Source organism: Panthera pardus, unplaced genomic scaffold (assembly GCF_024362965.1).
Source record: "Panthera pardus isolate Hobbes unplaced genomic scaffold, ASM2436296v1 HiC_scaffold_8, whole genome shotgun sequence".
NCBI classification, from domain to species: domain Eukaryota; kingdom Metazoa; phylum Chordata; class Mammalia; order Carnivora; family Felidae; genus Panthera; species Panthera pardus.
The window spans coordinates 90,700,353-90,718,379 of NW_026527013.1; the positions used below are offsets into that span (position 1 = coordinate 90,700,353).

The 18,027-nt window shown below is 41.4% G+C and overlaps 1 protein-coding gene across 1 annotated transcript in view; it reads right to left on the minus strand.

Annotated features, from left to right (window-relative positions):
* The window catches only part of ELAPOR2 (endosome-lysosome associated apoptosis and autophagy regulator family member 2), a 176,541-nt gene extending 166,205 nt beyond the window's left edge, over positions 1 to 10,336 (minus strand). Inside the window, exon 1 of the mRNA XM_019443170.2 lies at positions 10,025 to 10,336. Coding sequence (XP_019298715.2) covers positions 10,025 to 10,213 — 189 coding nt within the window. The 5' untranslated portion in view covers positions 10,214 to 10,336. The remainder of the gene's footprint in view (positions 1 to 10,024) is intronic.
* Between the last annotated feature and the right edge of the window lie 7,691 nt (positions 10,337 to 18,027).

Genomic DNA, 18,027 nt, shown 5'->3' on the forward strand with positions numbered 1-18,027 from the left:
CCACCATCAAGTTAGTAGCAATAAGTAACAATTTCCAGTGTTGCCCAGGATATACTTCACATTCTTTGACCTAAGATTTTTGCTGCAAGTAATGTATCTTCAATAATAAGAAACTCAGATAATGTTTTATGTTATTATAACATTTGTACATTACAAACAATTAAAAACCTCAGCACCCCAAATTAAATATACTCATTCATTCAAGAAGCATTTATTAAGCATTTACTGTCTCAAGCCCTGTTTGAAATGCCAGGGATAAAGTAGCTTATTTTCAAAGAGAAAGAGAGAGGAAGGGAAGAAGCAACTGGCTTGTCTTGATGGAGCTTGCAACTTATTGGGGGGGGGGGGTCATAAAAACAAAACAAAACAAAAATATATTATAATGGATGCTGAAAAGTGCTGTGGAGAAAAATGAAAGCACAAAATGAGGATAGAAAGGAGGAGGTTGCTATTTTTAACAGGAGTCCCGAGAAAGCCCTACTGAGAAGATGACAAGTGAGTAGAAACCTGAAGCACATGAGGGAGAAAAGCCAAATAGCTGAATGAAGGAAGTTGCAAGCAGAGCAAAGCAGAGGCCCTGAGACAAGAGCTCACATAACACATTCTAGAAAGAGCAAGGAGACTGGAGAGGCTGAAGCAGAATTAAGAATGGAGAGAGTCCTATGAAACAGGCTTTCTCAAGCGTCATTAGAGGCTTAATGGGAAGTTGGACCACACTGGGTCCTATAAGCCACCAGCTTTGGTTCTGAATGAAGCCTTCAAAGAGCTATGAGTAGTAGAATAACCCTTTTTTGGACTTATGTTTTAATGTGATCTCTTAAGGGCTCTGTTGAGATTAAACTAAAGGAGATCTAGACGGGAAGTTATAATCCAGGCAAGAGACGATGGTGGTGTGGCCCAGAAGGTGAAAAGTTCTGACGCTAACTATATTGAAGCAGGACAACAGAGTTTGCTGACAGACTGGATATAGGAAGTAGGAGAAAAAGAAGTCTGTGGAGACTCTAAAGTTTTAGGCCTGAGCCACTGGAAGGGAGGAGTTCTCATTAGAGGAAATGGGGAAAGAGTAGGTTTGGAGCAGTTTCAGGAGCTCAGGTTCAAACGTGTCAGGTTGGAGTTCAACTATCCAAGTGGAGACACCAAGGCTGTGCAAGCTGGGAATCCAGGGAAAGGTCCAGTGAGGAGAGATGTAAATCTGAGAGCTGTCCACATGTAGATAGTATTTAAAGCTAAGAAACTAGACGATACCACCAAGAGTGTGAGGATGACCAAAAAAAAAAAAAAAAAAAAAAAAAAAAGATAGGAGGGCCAAGGATTAAGCCTGGAAAGCCCCAGTGTAAGGCAATCAGGGAGATGAGACAGAACCAGTAATGACTGAAGAATCACAGTGTAGAGAGACACCAAGACAGTGAGGTGTGCCTGAAGCCAAGTAAAAGTTTTAGTGGTGACAGAGCAACCAAGTCCAGGGCTTCTGACAAGGCAGGGAAAGGTGAGGAACAACAGCTGGATTTAGCAAAGAAAAGATCATCGTTCACCTAGACAAGAGCATATGCAGTGAAATGGTGAAGTAAATGACTTACAAGCAAACAAAGGTAGACATTCAAATGATGCAATATTTTGCAATATATTACATATTAAGATATTTATAACTATTATGGACATATTTACAAAGAAGTGTTAGTGGCATTGGAAAATGGTTATAACAAGAGAGGAAAAGACACAACACAAGCTCGCTTGTGGTTTTGAAAAGAAAAATAAAAAAAGAAAGAAAATGTGCAAGTGGAAATGTGCTAAAACATTAATACCAGATATCCCCAAGTGGAAGAACTACAGCTGACTTTTTTTATACTTTATTTTCTAAAATTTTCACAACACACAACCTCAATAATTAGAAAAATACCCCTAGGGCCGCCTGGGTGGCTCAATTGGTTAAGTGCCCAACTTCGGCTCAGATCATGATCTCGCACTTCCTGAGTTTGAACTCCACATCAGGCCCTGTGCTGACATCTCAGAGCTTGGAGCTTGCTTCAGATTTTGTGTGTGTGTGTGTGTGTGTGTGTGTGTGTGTGTGTGTGTCCCTCCCCCACTCATGCTCTGTGCCTCAAAAATAAATAAAATGTTAAAAATTTAAACATGAAAAAAAAAGAATACCCCTATACAATACTTTTGTAAGTTAACAAATTTCTTATCCACCTCCTAGCCCTTTCATACTTCAGTCCATCCCTTCAGAAACACTGTTTTTAACTTCAACGTGCATAATAACTGCTATCTGCATTGCATTAAAATTTACAAAGCATTTTCAAATTCATTAGATTCTCCCAGTAACTCTAATGTAGATAAGGCAGGAGTTACTATATTCATTTTCAGCCAAAGAAAGACTCAAAGAGAATGATTTGCACATGGTCACATAACACGGTGACCGAGTACAAATTTGAATATTGATTGCCCACTTTTGATACTACACCTACTCTAACAAGAAGACACTTTGCAGTTAGAGCAAAGTATACACACCACTCTCCTCCTCTTAAGTAGCAAACATTGGAAAACATTAACCAAAAAGGCTGACCATACTTTCTTTATATTACCATGTTTATCTGTTCCAATGTCTATTTCAGAGAGAAACACTTATTAATTCCCATGTTTCCGTCTTCCCTCAGGCCTTAGGCTCCTAGAGAGGGATGACAAGGTCCTCTGCATCCTGTATTAGCAGCAGCATCCTTCCTAGTACCTGGTGTACAGAAGATAACAGAGAAATGCTTTCTGATACACTTCAGGCTAATGGGAGGAGCTCACGCCCCACTGGATGTGATTATTGCAGGAGTTTCTAAAATGCCCTGCAGAAACAGCAATCAGCTTGAGTTATAGCTGAAGGAGTTTTAACGATGAAACAGATCCCTGGGTTTAAGGCAGTAAACTGTACTCCTCCCCTTCTAACTAGGACAGTTCAGGGTATAATATAACCCTGAAGAGCTGGCTGCAACAAAGATTGCTGGGCCACAACGCCAGGGCTTCTGATTTAGCAGGCTGTGTGCAAGGCCCAAGAACTTGCATTTCTTACAAGTTTCCAGGTAATGTTAACACTACTAGTCCTATGATCCCACTTTGAGAACCACTGACCTAGAGAAAAGACCTATAAAAGTGAAGATGTGAATAAGCAATAAATAGTATCCTGAACTCCAGAGCTATAAACTGAGTTGAGAATAGACTTCAATATATTCTGATCACTGGGTTTTTATTTCAGTGTCTTAAATCTGGTACAAATGAGAGAAGATGTCAATTAAGATTAAATGTACTATAAAGATCAATTTCTTTTTATAATTTAAAAAGTGGAAGCCACCCACACTACTTTACTTTCAAGGCAGTGATCAGTGCTGCCAGAAAAGAGGACCTACATCTTACTCATCTTTAAAACCCCTAAAGTGTCTTCAACGTAAAGATATTTAATCACTGTCTATTGAAAAAGATGATGAAATCCTGCCCTCAATGAGCATATCATGTACTTGGGGGAGTGGGGGAGGATGTTCCGAGCCTCTGGTAAAGCATATGACCTTTGCATGACTTAGAAAATGATGTCTCTTCTGGACTATAAATTGGGAAAAGGTATTCCTTCCTGCAGATGGATGCCCACCTGTGCCAGGACAGCTGGCTGGCTACATGCACACAGGACAGATTCTAGCTCTTACTTGCCCCCCTAGCTGGGTGCCCTTCTTCAGGGCACAACTTACCCAACCGTACAGGATGGTCCTGTGCGTGCAAAACATTTGTAGAACAGCATACACATGCCCGAGAGTAAACAATGGGCTGCGACTAGAACTCAGAGAAAAGATCCTTTGTCTTTAGCAGTTAAGGGGTTGAGGCGTTAAAGAAGGATACAGGAATTAATCCTGGCCGGGCAGCTTCCTTTGTCTGAGATGTTCTATCGCCACCAAGCACAACCTTCATCCAGCAAACCCCTACCCTTCCTTTAGGACTGGGCTTAAACGTCCTTTCCTCGGGAATCCCCTGACCCTGGACTAGGAGAGCTATACACCCGTCCTGCACACAGCAAACCACACCACGATGGTAAACATGATTGTATGATGGGCTATGTTGTTTCCATTCTGCCCTCACAAGATTATAAAGCTCAGTGTGGGCAGGGCCATATGCATGGTGCACCATTTCACCACCACCAGTAGCTGGTAGTTAAGTACACAATAAATATGGGTTTAATATTGAAATATTACAGGTAGCTTAGATTAAGAAATGCAAAAAGGGACAAGAAATATCCATGGTTTCTTCAATGGGGAGGAAAAGGCAACCCAAATTTGGCTGGTGTTTTCTGACAATAAAGAAGAAGATCCAAGGCACTTCTGAAGAATGCACTATGATAGGAAAATGTGCCACTCTATACTATGCTCTGCTATTTCCATCCCTTGTGCTAAAATATGACACTTCACAGAACTGTCAACTCTTAGTTTTACATTGTAAATATTGATGGTGTGAAGACTTGTTCGCATTTGCCTAAAACATGAGAAACGGTTCTCAGCGGAAGGACTTGAAATGGAAAATTCACCTCCACAAGCCTCGCAGAAAAGATTATCTCAACTGCTTGAAAACAGAGGCTGGGTCCTAACCCCTTTCCAGGCAGTGTGACTTTAGAATCTCTGACACCCTCCCCCACAGCTCATGACCTTCAGAGACCACCTGCTCAAAGTTTCTCAACTGTTGCCATCCGAATCTGAAACAGAAGATATGGCCATTTGCAATTCTCCTGATTTATGCAGACGTGGAAGACCCAATCTCTTACCTAATCTACAAATGCTGTATAATAAAGTTCTGCTCTATCACCCCTGCCTTGCCTCTCAGTTGATACTCAAGCTATCCCCACCGTTCCACAGGAACCACTCTGGCATTGAGCACCAACAACCTGATGGTCAGATTCAATATTCTATTTAATCCTCATCTTACTGGAGTTTCTTTGGGCAACTGACACCACAACCACCCCTTTCTTCTTCGAAGGCTTTTCTCACCTTCCTCACACTCTGTACAGTCCATTTCCCTCACACTAGCATTACTTACATGTCTCCTTTGCGGATGCCTTGATTTCTACCGCCTTTAATGTTAGTAAAACCTTACCTTTCATCCTCTTTGTTCCCACTCTCTGGACGAGCATCCAATCCAGCAGTTTCAACCATGTCTTTTGTTCAAGTTCAAGTGAACTTGAACAGACCCCTGAGCAACAAGGCCTGATACCCAACTGCCTAATGACCAACTCTACTTAAAGTCAACCTCTCCAGAACCAAGGTCCTCATCTTGTCTTCCTCACTTTCATTCTCAAGGAGGTTAGAGGCACCATCTTCTCCTCAAGCCAGGACCTTTCATTCCCTCACCCTCCACATCCACTTACTGAAAATTCTACCTTCTCCCAGCACACCCGCTGTGCTATCTTCATGGCTGCTTCTTGGCTGAGGTCCATTATCCTTTACCTGGACTATTACAATTGCTCCTAGCAGGTCTTACCCCTTTCTATCTCCTAGCCCTCTAATATGGATTCCATATTGTTGCCAAAGTAGAGCATACTTTATTGCTGATTTTTACATCCTTCTATTGCTCCCCAACACCCACCAAATGAAGACCAGCTTATTAGCATGATATGGAGTACCCTATGATCAAGCTTCTTCTGCTTACGCAGACTCATCTCTCACTAAACTCTCCAGAGCATGCTGTATTCCAGTTACAAGCTGTTTTGTCTCTCTGCCCTTTTTCAACCTATATTCTACACCAGAGGTGTCCTTTCTAGCCCACACTCACATATGATCCTTGTCCACTTGGCAAATTCCTCTTCATCTTTCAGGTCTCATTCACTTCCTCTACAGGGCATTTTTATGATCTTTCTCACTAGATGTGACATCCCCTTTCTCCTTTCATGGCACCCAATCACTGCAATTGTTTACATTTCTGTCTCACCCTTACCCAATTAAATTTTTTTTTAATTTGTAATTTCACATCATCTGACATGTCGCCTGGCACATAGTATAAGCTCAATAAATGTCTGTGGAATAAAATCTGTTGGCAGGACATTATCATCCTCAAGATTCAGAGACCAGTGGAATCGTATTATGCAGGATTTGAGAGCAGTGAACTAAGAATCAAGCTATTTTCTGATTTAATTTTCAAAATTTAAATAATGCAAACATAATCCACTTACTTCTGTTCTTTTTACTCTCATAACTCTATCTTCTAATACTTTACTCCAATTCTGAATCATCTGTTGGCCTTTATCATTTTTTCCTCTGGCAGTTCCATTAAGTCCTATTATTCAATGAGTCAAAAATTCCATTCCATTCAATTCTTGGATAAGCCTATCCTCTGAAGAAGCTCTGAAATCTCCCTGTAGACCCTTTCTGAAATATCACAATCTAGGTCTACTAATCCAGCAATAATCAACTCTCACATTTATATAGATTTATTTTTCCTTTAATATATAGTAACTTCATCCTCACAACAGAAAAAGGTAGGTCAGTTTTTATTACTGTCATTTTACAAGCAATGAACTCGGGCCAAGAAATCCATAGGATGCTTATCCTTCATAACTTTCCCCACACACAGGCCTGAGAAATTAATTCTGCACATTCTGATGTCCAGTCTTCATTTTTTTTTTCTTTAAGCACCATTTACCCAAGTCACATCCTGTTGTCCTCCCTCTGCTGGCACACTGACTTTACGTTTTATTTCTGTCTCCCAACCTATAGCTTTCCTGTCGATACCTGTGCTTCCACTCTACTGATCTGATCACCAGCTGAGTATTCCAAAGTAATCTTTTTTCTCCCTTTTTTGGCTCCATCATCCAATGACTTGACAAAGTAAGTTGTATTTTATGAGTTTCACCCCTGAGTCCAATGCTCTGCAAAAATCTAAGCGAAACTTTATCCATAACCCAGTTGTCTTTTTTTTTTTTTTTTCCTGAACTCCAGCAATTATAACTTGACTAGTCCCAGGACAATTTTCTGTGCTCTTTTTCCTTCCCTTGCTTTCCTCCAAAACCAAGCAAGGAAAATCAGAGTCTACGTAACTCAGTTAATCATGACTACTTTTATAAAAATACTGATCAATGAGGGTGAAACTCAAACTCCTGGGGGAAAAAAATATCAGGTTTAGAATTACAGATTTTTCCATCATTTTCAACATTCTCTCAGATTATTGAGAGCTGGCCTTTGTTTCCAGCCTCTGACCCCACTCTTACAATCCTCCCCAGCTCACAGTTCTGTTCTAGTGTGTGCCATTCACCTCTGTTTCTTTCTTTTTTAAGTTTATTTATTTTAAGAGAGAGAGCATGCGCACACATGGAAGGGGCAAAGAGAAAGGGAGAGAGAGAACCTCAAGCAGGCTACTTACTGTCAGTGCAGAGCCAGATATGGGGCTCAAACTCACAAACCATGGGATCATCACCTGAACCCAAATCAAGAGTCAGTCACTTAACCAACTGAGCCACCCAGGTGCCCCACCTGTTTGTATTACTAAATAGTGGAAAGGGACAAATGGGCAAGACTGAACACAAAATACTTACTTTATGTCTGTGCTCACAGGAGTTTGGCCTACAATTCCACACCTCTACTTCGGAGGACACCTCCCCCCTACCTCCCAGGACAAGCAGACCCTTACCCTCAGAGCCTGAAAAACACCTGCCCTTCTCCCTTTGCTCTCAAAAATAATGTCAGAGAGAAACCGTGATCAATTCTATAAAACTGTCTCAGCTAGTTAGACCAGATGGCCAGGAGCAAATTTAGCCCCTATGATCCTGCTTGGCCCCTCCAAATTCCAAAGAAAGCTCTAACTCCCCGTCAGTCATCTTACAAATGTTGCCAGTCATCGGAAAGAATATAAATGGATCTGTGCATCACCATTTCTAAAAACACAACGAGCCACAGGCAAGCTCAATACAACCCTCCTCTATGAGTCATTTATTCCCACTTTTGGGGGGAAAATTCAAACGAGACCTCAAGGAATTGAGTCACATGCAATTTCTAAAGTTAGTGCAACAAAGAGTAGAATTAATTGAAGAGAAACTTCCTCAACTTTTTGGCACCTTCCTGCCTTTCATTTCAGTATTTCTTTGTTAGGCTGCAGACTCCTATTCTGTTCTTTCTAGGTGTACCTGTGTGGTCCATGTGGTCATCTAAAGGATCAGATGGGACACCTGGGTGGCTCAGTCAGTTAAGCATCTGATTCAGCTCAGGTCATGATCTCGCAGTTTGTGGGTTCGAGCCCCACGTCAGGCTCTGTGCTGTCAGCTTGGAGCCGGGAGCCCACTTGAGATTCTGTGTCTCTCTCTGCCCCTTCTCTGCTTGTTCTCTGTCTCTCTCTCTCTCAAAAATTAACATTAAAAAAAAAAAATTTAAAGGATCAGTCTAGTTGTAGTGACCAAAAAGCATCACTCCATTGGCCATGTCTTTCACCCTGAAGGTTCAAGTAGATTCCTCATTACTAAGAATTAGTGTTACAAGACTTCTCATTTCAGAAAAAAGAAGTATGTTGTGTATATTGAAGCCGGGGGCTGGAGGTAAGGCTTTAGGTTTGTCCTGTTATAACTGTTCAACCTGAGGATATCCAAGAAGCAGCTTCCCATGGAAACGTGGAGGAACGGATCATTCCCAAGTGATAGGTAAAGTTGGAGAACACAGATTACACTACTAATTATATTGATAAACTCTGAAGTTAAACACAGCTGTTTGTTGAGCACTTGCCCTGATTTCCCCAATTGCAATGCTCTGCGTGCTCCCACACGTGCCTTTGATCTGATTCTCTCTCATTTCAGTCTGTCCTGGGACTTGTACTATGGGAGAGGAAGATGAAAATCCAAGGAAGATGGATGAGGTCCAGAACACAAATACTCTACAGTTCAAGCCTGGGTAAAATTCAGAAGTTACAGCATTCACACACAAAGGAACTGTGTCTGGCCATTCTTCCCAGAGGGGCTATGGGCTAACCTATTTTTGCTACAAAAATTAAAATGACCCATCACCCTGATTCCTAACAATCTTCCTAAAAACAGTATTCAATCCTCATATCCTGCCCAACGTAATCACTCAAAGTAGGTCAGAAATGTTGCTTCCTTCCCCTCATTGATTTTCATTAAGAGGATGGACTTTCTGGAACACTAAAAGGAAAGATAAACACCCAATACAACTACCAATGACACCCCCTGTAAATTTTTGGCACATTAAGTCCAGCTCCCCTCAAAGCAAGAGAAAATCTCATCACCCATAATTATTCTTTCTGGCTGTAAATCAACAATAATCTCGAACCACAAAATAAACAGTGGCAATGCTTCATCCAGATGAACACCTCCCAAAAGGAGCATATTCACTCTGTCTTTTCTAATTTTCTAGATCACCAACCCGCCTCTTCTCTAAGTACACACTCTTTTATTCTCCCTAATTCATATCCATATTTTGCCAGAAGGATGCCAAGTGATACCACACACTGGCTTAGCAAGTCCCCAGGGCCTCATCAGGAAGCTGAGCGCGGGCGAGGGGGAAGAAGGGGTTGGTAGAGACCCCACAAGGTCTAGGGGAAGTCAGGGGACTGGAGAAAGGGCGAGGAGGGGCGGGGAGCGGGGGGAGCGGGAAACCCTCCTGTGGCAGTATCTGGCTCTCTGCAAGAGCTGTGAAGAGACAGGTCTCCAAATCCCAGCAGCGGGGCTTCCCCAGTCTCCCCGCCATCCCACTCGCTGAAATCTCTCCCAAGGCCCCAGGTCCTCAAGCCTGGCACTCTGAAGAGGGCGCCGCAAAGTCCTTCAGTGCCCTGAGAACAGGAGCGCGAACGGAAAAAGCATCACCCAAAAGACAGCAAAGCCACACACCCTCTCTCGGCCAGCCTCCCGGGGCGGGCAACTTCATCCCTGCCACAAACCAAAGCCCCTGTCCCCCAAGGAAGGCAAAAGGCGACGGCGGGGAGGGGGACGAACGGGCACCAGCCTCGCCCCTATCCTCCCGCTGGTCCTCCCCCTCCCCCGCAAACTCCAGGTAAAGGACCAGGTGCGGCTCACCTCCAGGCAAGGAGGAAGCGGGCGGCCGGAGGAGGAGGGCAGGTCCCCAGCCCAGGCCGCCCGGCAGCCGGCGAGCGCCCAGCAGCAAATCCAGGCGGGGCTCCAGGGCGGCGAGAGCCCGCAGCGGGGAGCCCCCGCCCGCCGCCCCCGGCCCCTCCCCCGCGCCGGCCCCGGGGCGAGGAGCCGCATCTCCGTCCCGCTGCGGTCGGCCGGCCGGCAGGAAGGCAGCCTCCCCGGGTGGGGCGCGCTCGGCTCGCGGCGCGCTCGCCCCCTGCCCGTCCGCCCGCTGACAGCTCGGCTGCGCTCGCTGCCGGGCAGCCGGCGCCGGTGCTCCCGTCACGCCGGAGGGAGGGACCGCGGGGCGCGGGCGCGGCGCGGGGGCGGGACGCGGGGCGGAGACGCGGGGGCCTGGGCGCAGGTGGCGCGGGCGGGGGCTGCGGCCCGGCGGAGCGAGTCCAGTCCGGAGGGGGCTGCGCCGCCGCCGGGCCCGCGCCTCGCGACGCCGCGGAGGGCGAGCGAGGTCGGGGCCCCCCTTGGTGTCCCCGGTCCCCGCGGCCCGCCAGGAGGGGCGCTCCAGGGATGGAGCCAGAGTAAAACACTGGACACCAGGATATTGTTTATCCGGCGGCGCCGTTTTAAAACCTCCCAACTGACCCGCATCACACACACTCCCAGATGCGCCCTAGGAACAGCCCTGGGTGAGCATCCAAGCTAGAGGGCGTCAGATCGATTTTTTGGTGATTAGGGTTTGCGTGATATGGCAGGGAGGAAAGGGGAATGAAATACCGATGCAGTTGGTGACTCAGTTTTCTCACCTGCTTAACGAAAACAGTGACCATACCTACCCCCGTAGGGTTGTGAAGAGAATTAAATTAATCGACGTGCATGAAGCACTTAGGGCAGTGCCTGGCAAGCAGTAGATGCGGCACGGGTTGGTAGTAATAGTAACCACAAGTACGGCTACGCCTCGGGTCATTTCATGGGAACCGTATCACCTTGGGCAAGAAACCCCTTTTCGTTTCTGGAGGAAGCAGTTTTTCCATAAGTACGATTACTGGTGTGGTCTTCATGTTTTCTTTCATTGAAAACATACTGAACTGGGTAGTGGACACCAACTGGTGCACGAAATGGGCATGATGCCTTCCTCACTTTGGGGGATCCCAGAGGTCCCTTCTTGGCCTGCAATTCTGTGATTACATGAATTATCCTGTTATTCAACAGGAGCACCCAAGTTTATGAAAATTGCTCTCTCTCTCTCTCTCTCTCTCTCGTCTGGTTGTAATAATAATGCATGTTTATTGTAAACATTTTGGAAAATACTTAAAAGCATCAGGAAGAATGTAAAAATTAGTAGGGATCCCACCAATGAGACAGGACACGGTAATGGTATTAGCATCTCGAAGACGTTTCTTCATGGTCTTTTAACTGCCTGTGTACTACAAAACTAGAATTATAATCCGTAACTTCTATTTTCCCTTAACAAGGTGAATATTTTCTCAAGTCATTGAAGTCTCTGCCAGCACAGCTCTTTTTTTTTTTTAAGTTTATTTATTTTGAGAGAGAGAGGAGGGGGGAGGGGGAAAGACAAAGAGAGAGAGGGAGAGAGAATCCCACGCTCAAACGTGGGGCTCCAACCCAGGACCTGTGAGATCATGACTGAGCTGAAACCAAGAGTCAGATGCCTAACTGACTGAGCCACCCAGGCACCCCTCTGCCAACACAGCTTTAATAGTTGTCTGATAACGTCTGCTCTTTGGAGATAACATGATTTTCTATCAGATATTAGGCATTGTTTCTCAAGTATTTGATGTTATAAATAATTCTAGAATGACTGCCATTGGTACATAATCTGTTCACACCTCTACTTTTAATTTCCTATGATGCCTTTCTGCAATTGATGTCATTGGATAGCGTTGTGTGTGTATTTTTAGGTTTTGATGAACAGTGCACAAATTCCCAAATTCCAAAAATTTTGTATCAATTGTTTCCAGCAGTTTGAGTATTTCTTTCACATCATTCTAGATTGTAATAAAACTTTAGATATTTACCATTTTGGTAGAAGATGAAAATGCTATCTTATTAGTATTTTTAAATGTATTTTTACAATATGTGACATTAAATAGTTTTTCATATGTATTTTTACTGACTGTATATTTCCTTCTCTTGTCAGTGCACATGAACTTTCCACTGGCACTCTGGCTATTTTTCCATTAAAGTTCCATCTTTTTTTATTGGTTTGTAAGCAATCTCTTTTAATTTTTTTTTTAATTTTTATTTGAGAGAGAGAGAGAGAGAGAGAGAGAGAGAGCAAGCAGAGGACGGACAGAGAAAGGAAGAGAGGAAATCCCAAGCAGGCTCCTCACAGTCAACCTCGAGCCCTATGCAGGGCTCCAACTCGATATCCGTGAGATCACGATCCTGAGCCAAAACCAAGAGCCAAATGCTTAACCAGCTGAGCCACTCAGGCACCCCAGCAATCTTGTAAGTTTTGTGTACCACACCTTGTTTACCACATATGTCACAAATACATTTCTGTGTTTGTAGTCTTTTAATTTTGTTTCAGGTGGCCTTTTTTGCATTAGATTGTCATTTTTATGTACTCAAATATAATGTTTCTTTTTGTGATTTCTTCTTATGTTTTATCTTCAGAGACACCTGTGCTTCTACAGATCGTGTAAATGATCCTATAATTTCTTATTTAGTTATTTTCTTTTTATATATTTGTTATTCTTTAATCCATCCAAACTGTGTGAGTCAGATTATATATATATATATTTTTTTATCTGAGCAAGACTTAACAACATGGCTAATGGATAGTTTCTTTCCTTGTAAAAATAAAGATTGTCCTACTCGATGCACATAGGTTACGTGACAATTACAGATTTTCCAGTGAGACATATTATCACTGTCAATAAACAATTTTCTCATTAATAACAAAGTCACAGAAAGAGAAATTTAAAAAACAATACCATTTACAATTGCACCAAAAAGAATAAAATACACAGGTATAAACTTAACTGAAGTAGTAAAAGACCTGTACTCTGGAAACTATAAAATATTGATGAAAGCAATTGAAGATGAAACAAGCAAATGAAAAGATACTCCATGCTCATGTGTTGGAAGAATTAACATTGTCAAAATGTCCATATTACACAAAGCAATTTATAGATTCAATGCAATCCCTATCAAAATACAACAGCATTTTTCAGCGAACTAAAGCAAATTTGTATGGAACCATAAAGGACCCCAAATAGCCAAAGAAATCGTGAGAAAGAACAAAACTGGAGGTATCACAATTCCAGATTTCAAGATATACTACAAAGCTGTAGTAATCAAAGCAGCATGGTATTGGCACAAAAATGGACACAAAGATCAATGATCAGGTCAGAATAGAGACTCCACAGAAATAAACCTACATTTATATGGTCAATTAATCTATGACAAGGGAGGCAAGAATATAAAATGGGGAAAAAACAGTCTTTGCAATAAATAATGCTGGGGAAAGTGGACAGCTGCATGTAAAAGAATGAAACTGAGCTACTTTCTAATACTATACATAAAAATAAACTCCAAATGGATTAAAGACCTGAACGTGAGACCTGCAACCATAAAAATCCTAAAGAGAACACTGACAGTAACTTCTCCAACATTAGCCATAACAATATTTTCTAGATTTTAGGAAATCTAGAAACAAAGGAAACATCAAGGAAACAAAAGCAAACATCAACTATTGGAACTGCATCAAAATAAAAAGCTTTTACACAGTAAAGGAAACCATCAAGAAAACAAAAAATCTTACTGAATGGGAGAAGATATTTGCAAGCAACATATCTGATAAAAGGTTAATATCCAAAATATATAAAGAACTTATAGGGGCGCCTGGGTGGCTCACTCGGTTAAGCGTCCGACTTCAGCTCAGGTCATGATCTCGTGGTTTGTGGGTTCGAGCCCCGCATCAGGCTCTGTGCTGACAGCTCAGAGCCTGGAGCCTGCTTCAGATTCTGTGTCTCGCTCTCTCTCTGCCCCTCCCCTGCTCACGCTCTGTCTCTCTCCATCTCAAAAATAAATAAAACATTAAAAAAAAAGAACTTTACAACTCAACACCAAAAAACCAAACAATTAAAAAATGAGCAGAGAACCTGAATAGATGTTTTTCTGAAGAAACACACAGATGGCCAACAGACACATGATAAGAGGCTCAACATCACTCATCATCAGGACAGTGCAAATCAAAAGCACACCTGTTAGATTGGCTAAAATCAAAAAGACAAGAAACAAAAAGTGTCGGCAAGGATTCGGAGAAAAAGGAAGGAGCGCTACACGGTTGGAACAATGTAAACTGGTACAACCACTGTGGAAAATAGTTTGAAGTTTCCTCAAAAAATTAAAAAAAAAAAAATAGAACTACCCTACAAGCCAATAATTGCACTACTGGGTATTTACCCAAAATTGTGAAAACACTAATTTGGAAAGATATATGTACCTCTATTTTTATTGCAGCACTATTTACAATAGCCAAGACATTTATAATAGCCAAGCAACCTAAGTGTGCACCAATAGACAAATGGATAGAAAACCTGTAGAATTATATATACACATATATAAACAAATAATTATATATAATAATATAATTATATATATAAAAGAATAAATTCCATAGCCATAAAAAATGATGAGATCTGTACCATTTGAGGCAACATGGATGGATCTAGAAAGTATTATGCTAAGTAAAATAAGTCAGACTGACTTATACCATATGATTACACTCATAAATGGAATCTAAAGACAAATACCATATGATTACACTCATAAATGGAATCTAAAAAAAATGATAAACAAACAAAGAGCAGAATCAGAAATATAAATACAGAGAATTGAAGGTTGCCAGAAGGGAGGAGGGAGGAGGTTGAGCAAATGGGAGAAGAGGAGAGGGAGATACAGGCCTCCAGTTATGGAATGAGTAAGTCATGGGAATAAAAAGGAGAGGAAAACGAATAGAGTCAATGATATTGTAATAGTGATGTAATGGGACAGGTGGTAGATACACTTGTGGTGAGCACAACATAATGTATAAACTTATCAAATCGTTAAGTTCTACACTTGAAACTAATGTAACATTGATGTAACATTGTATGTCAACTATATATAATAATAATAATATTATTATTAATAATAATAATAATAATAATAATAATGTTTTTCATAGCAGTCTTACCTGTAGAAAAGATCTTGACTTTAGGCAATTAAAACCACCACAAGATTGACAGAGAAAGGAAAATTAAAAAAAACAAAACAACTCTGGTTCTCTTGTACCTGTTTTAGAATCTAACAGCAGTTTATTCAAATGGTTTGTGACTTTCTGATCAATACCCTTACTTTAAAAAATCGAGTTTATGGAAGTTCTAGCATCAACAATCAGAAGTCAAAGGCATCAAAATTGGCAAAGATGAAGTGAAGCTTTCACTTTTTGCAGATGACATGTTATTATACATGGAAAATCCAATAGACTCCACCAGAAGTCTGTTAGAACTGATACATGAATTTAGCAAAGTTGCAGGATACAAAATCAATGTACAGAAATCAGTTGCATTCTTATACACTAATAATGAAGCAACAGAAAGACAAATAAAGAAACTGATCCCATTCACAATTGCACCAAGAAGCATAAAATACCTAGGGATAAATCTAACCAAAGATGTAAAAGATCTGTATGCTAAAAACTATAGAAAGCTTATGAAGGAAATTGAAGAAGACATAAAGAAATGGAAAAACATTCCATGTGCATGGATTGGAAGAATAAATATTGTCAAAATGTCAATACTACCCAAAGCTATCTACACATTCAATGCAATCCCAATCAAAATTGCACCAGCATTCTTCTCAAAGCTAGAACAAGCAATCCCAAAATTCTTATGGAACCACAAAAGGCCCCAAATAGCCAAAGTAATTTTGAAGAGGAAGACCAAAGCAGGAGGCATCACAATCCCAGACTTTAGCCTCTACTACAAAGCTGTAACCATCAAGACAGCATGGTATTGGCACAAAAACAGACACATATACCAATGGAATAGAATAGAAACCCCAGAAATAGACCCACAAACGTATGGCAAACTCATCTTTGACAGAGCAGGAAAGAATATCCAATGAAAAAAAGACAGTCTCTTTAACAAATGGTGCTGGGAGAACTGGACAGCAACATGCAGAAGGTTGAAACTAGACCACTTTCTCACGCCATTCACAAAAATAAACTCAAAATGGATAAAGGACCTGAATGTGAGACAGGAAACCATCAAAACCTTAGAGGAGAAAGCAGGAAAAGACCTCTCTGACCTCAGCCGTAGCAATCTCTTACTTGACACATCCCCAAAGGCAAGGGAATTAAAAGCAAAAATGAACTACTGGGACATTATGAAGATAAAAAGTTTCTGCACAGCAAAGGAGACAACCAACAAAACTAAAAGGCAACCAACGGAATGGGAAAAGATATTTGCAAATGACATATCGGACAAAGGGCTAGTATCCAAAATCTATAAAGAGCTCACCAAACTCCACACCCGAAAAACAAATAACCCAGTGAAGAAATGGGCAGAAAACATGAATAGACACTTCTCTAAAGAAGACATCCGGATGGCCAACAGGCACATGAAAAGATGCTCAACGTCGCTCCTCATCAGGGAAATACAAATCAAAACCACACTCAGATATCACCTCATGCCAGTCAGACTGGCCAAAATGAACAAATCAGGAGACTATAGATGCTGGAGAGGATGTGGAGAAACGGGAACCCTCTTGCACTGTTGGTGGGAATGCAAACTGGTGCAGCCACTCTGGAAAACAGTGTGGAGGTTCCTCAGAAAATTAAAACTAGACCTACCCTATGACCCAGCAATAGCACTGCTAGGAATTTATCCAAGGGATACAGGAGTACTGATGCATAGGGACACTTGTACCCCAATGTTTATGGCAGCACTCTCAACAATAGCCAAATTATGGAAAGAGCCTAAATGTCCATCAACTGATGAATGGATAAAGAAATTGTGGTTTATATACACAATGGAGTACTACGTGGCAATGAGAAAGAATGAAATAGGGCCCTTTGTAGCAACATGGATGGAACTGGAGAGTGTGATGCTAAGTGAAATAAGCCATACAGAGAAAGACAGATACCATATGGTTTCACTCTTATGTGGATCCTGAGAAACTTAACAGAAACCCATGGGGGAGGGGAAGGAAAAAAAAAAAAGAGGTTAGAGTGGAAGAGAGCCAAAGCATAAGAGACTCTTAAAAACTGAGAACAAACTGAGGGTTGATGGGGGGTGGGAGGGAGGGGAGGGTGGGTGATGGGTATTGAGGAGGGCACCTTTTGGGATGAGCACTGGGTGTTGTATGGAAACCAATTTGACAATAAACTTCATATATTGGAAAAAAAATCGAGTTTAAAAAAAACAATATAGAATCCCTAATGAAATTTGATGAAGGAGAGTTTCAACTCGGAAGGTTTAAATAGCTTAAAGTCACTAGATGGTCATCAGTTGTCCACTTTAATTTTTGCAGTAGATACCTGAAAATTGAACCAAACTTTGCTATTTAACAATGCCATTGCTATAGACAAACGATGCTAAACACATAGATTTTTTTAAATTTTTTTAACTTAAATCAGATTATGGTATAATAAGCCCAATTTTTTAGACATTGTCTAACTTCACAAAGGTTAGAAAAAATCTAAATGAATTCAAGCAACAAATTTTCTAAAAATCAATTTTAAACATTCAAAATGAAAAAAATTAGTGAAAAGTGTTTTCTGTATCTAATTAGCAAAGCGATAATAGTTTAAGCAAATGTATGTTGTGCATTATACACTCAAAAGAACAGGTATTTTGGAAACCAATTTGATAATATACATTAAGTACCTTTAGTATATTTACATCTTAATCCAGTACTTTTTACTTTCAGGACTCTAGTTTAAGGAAGTAGGGAATAAGGAGCACAAAGTTCTATACGAG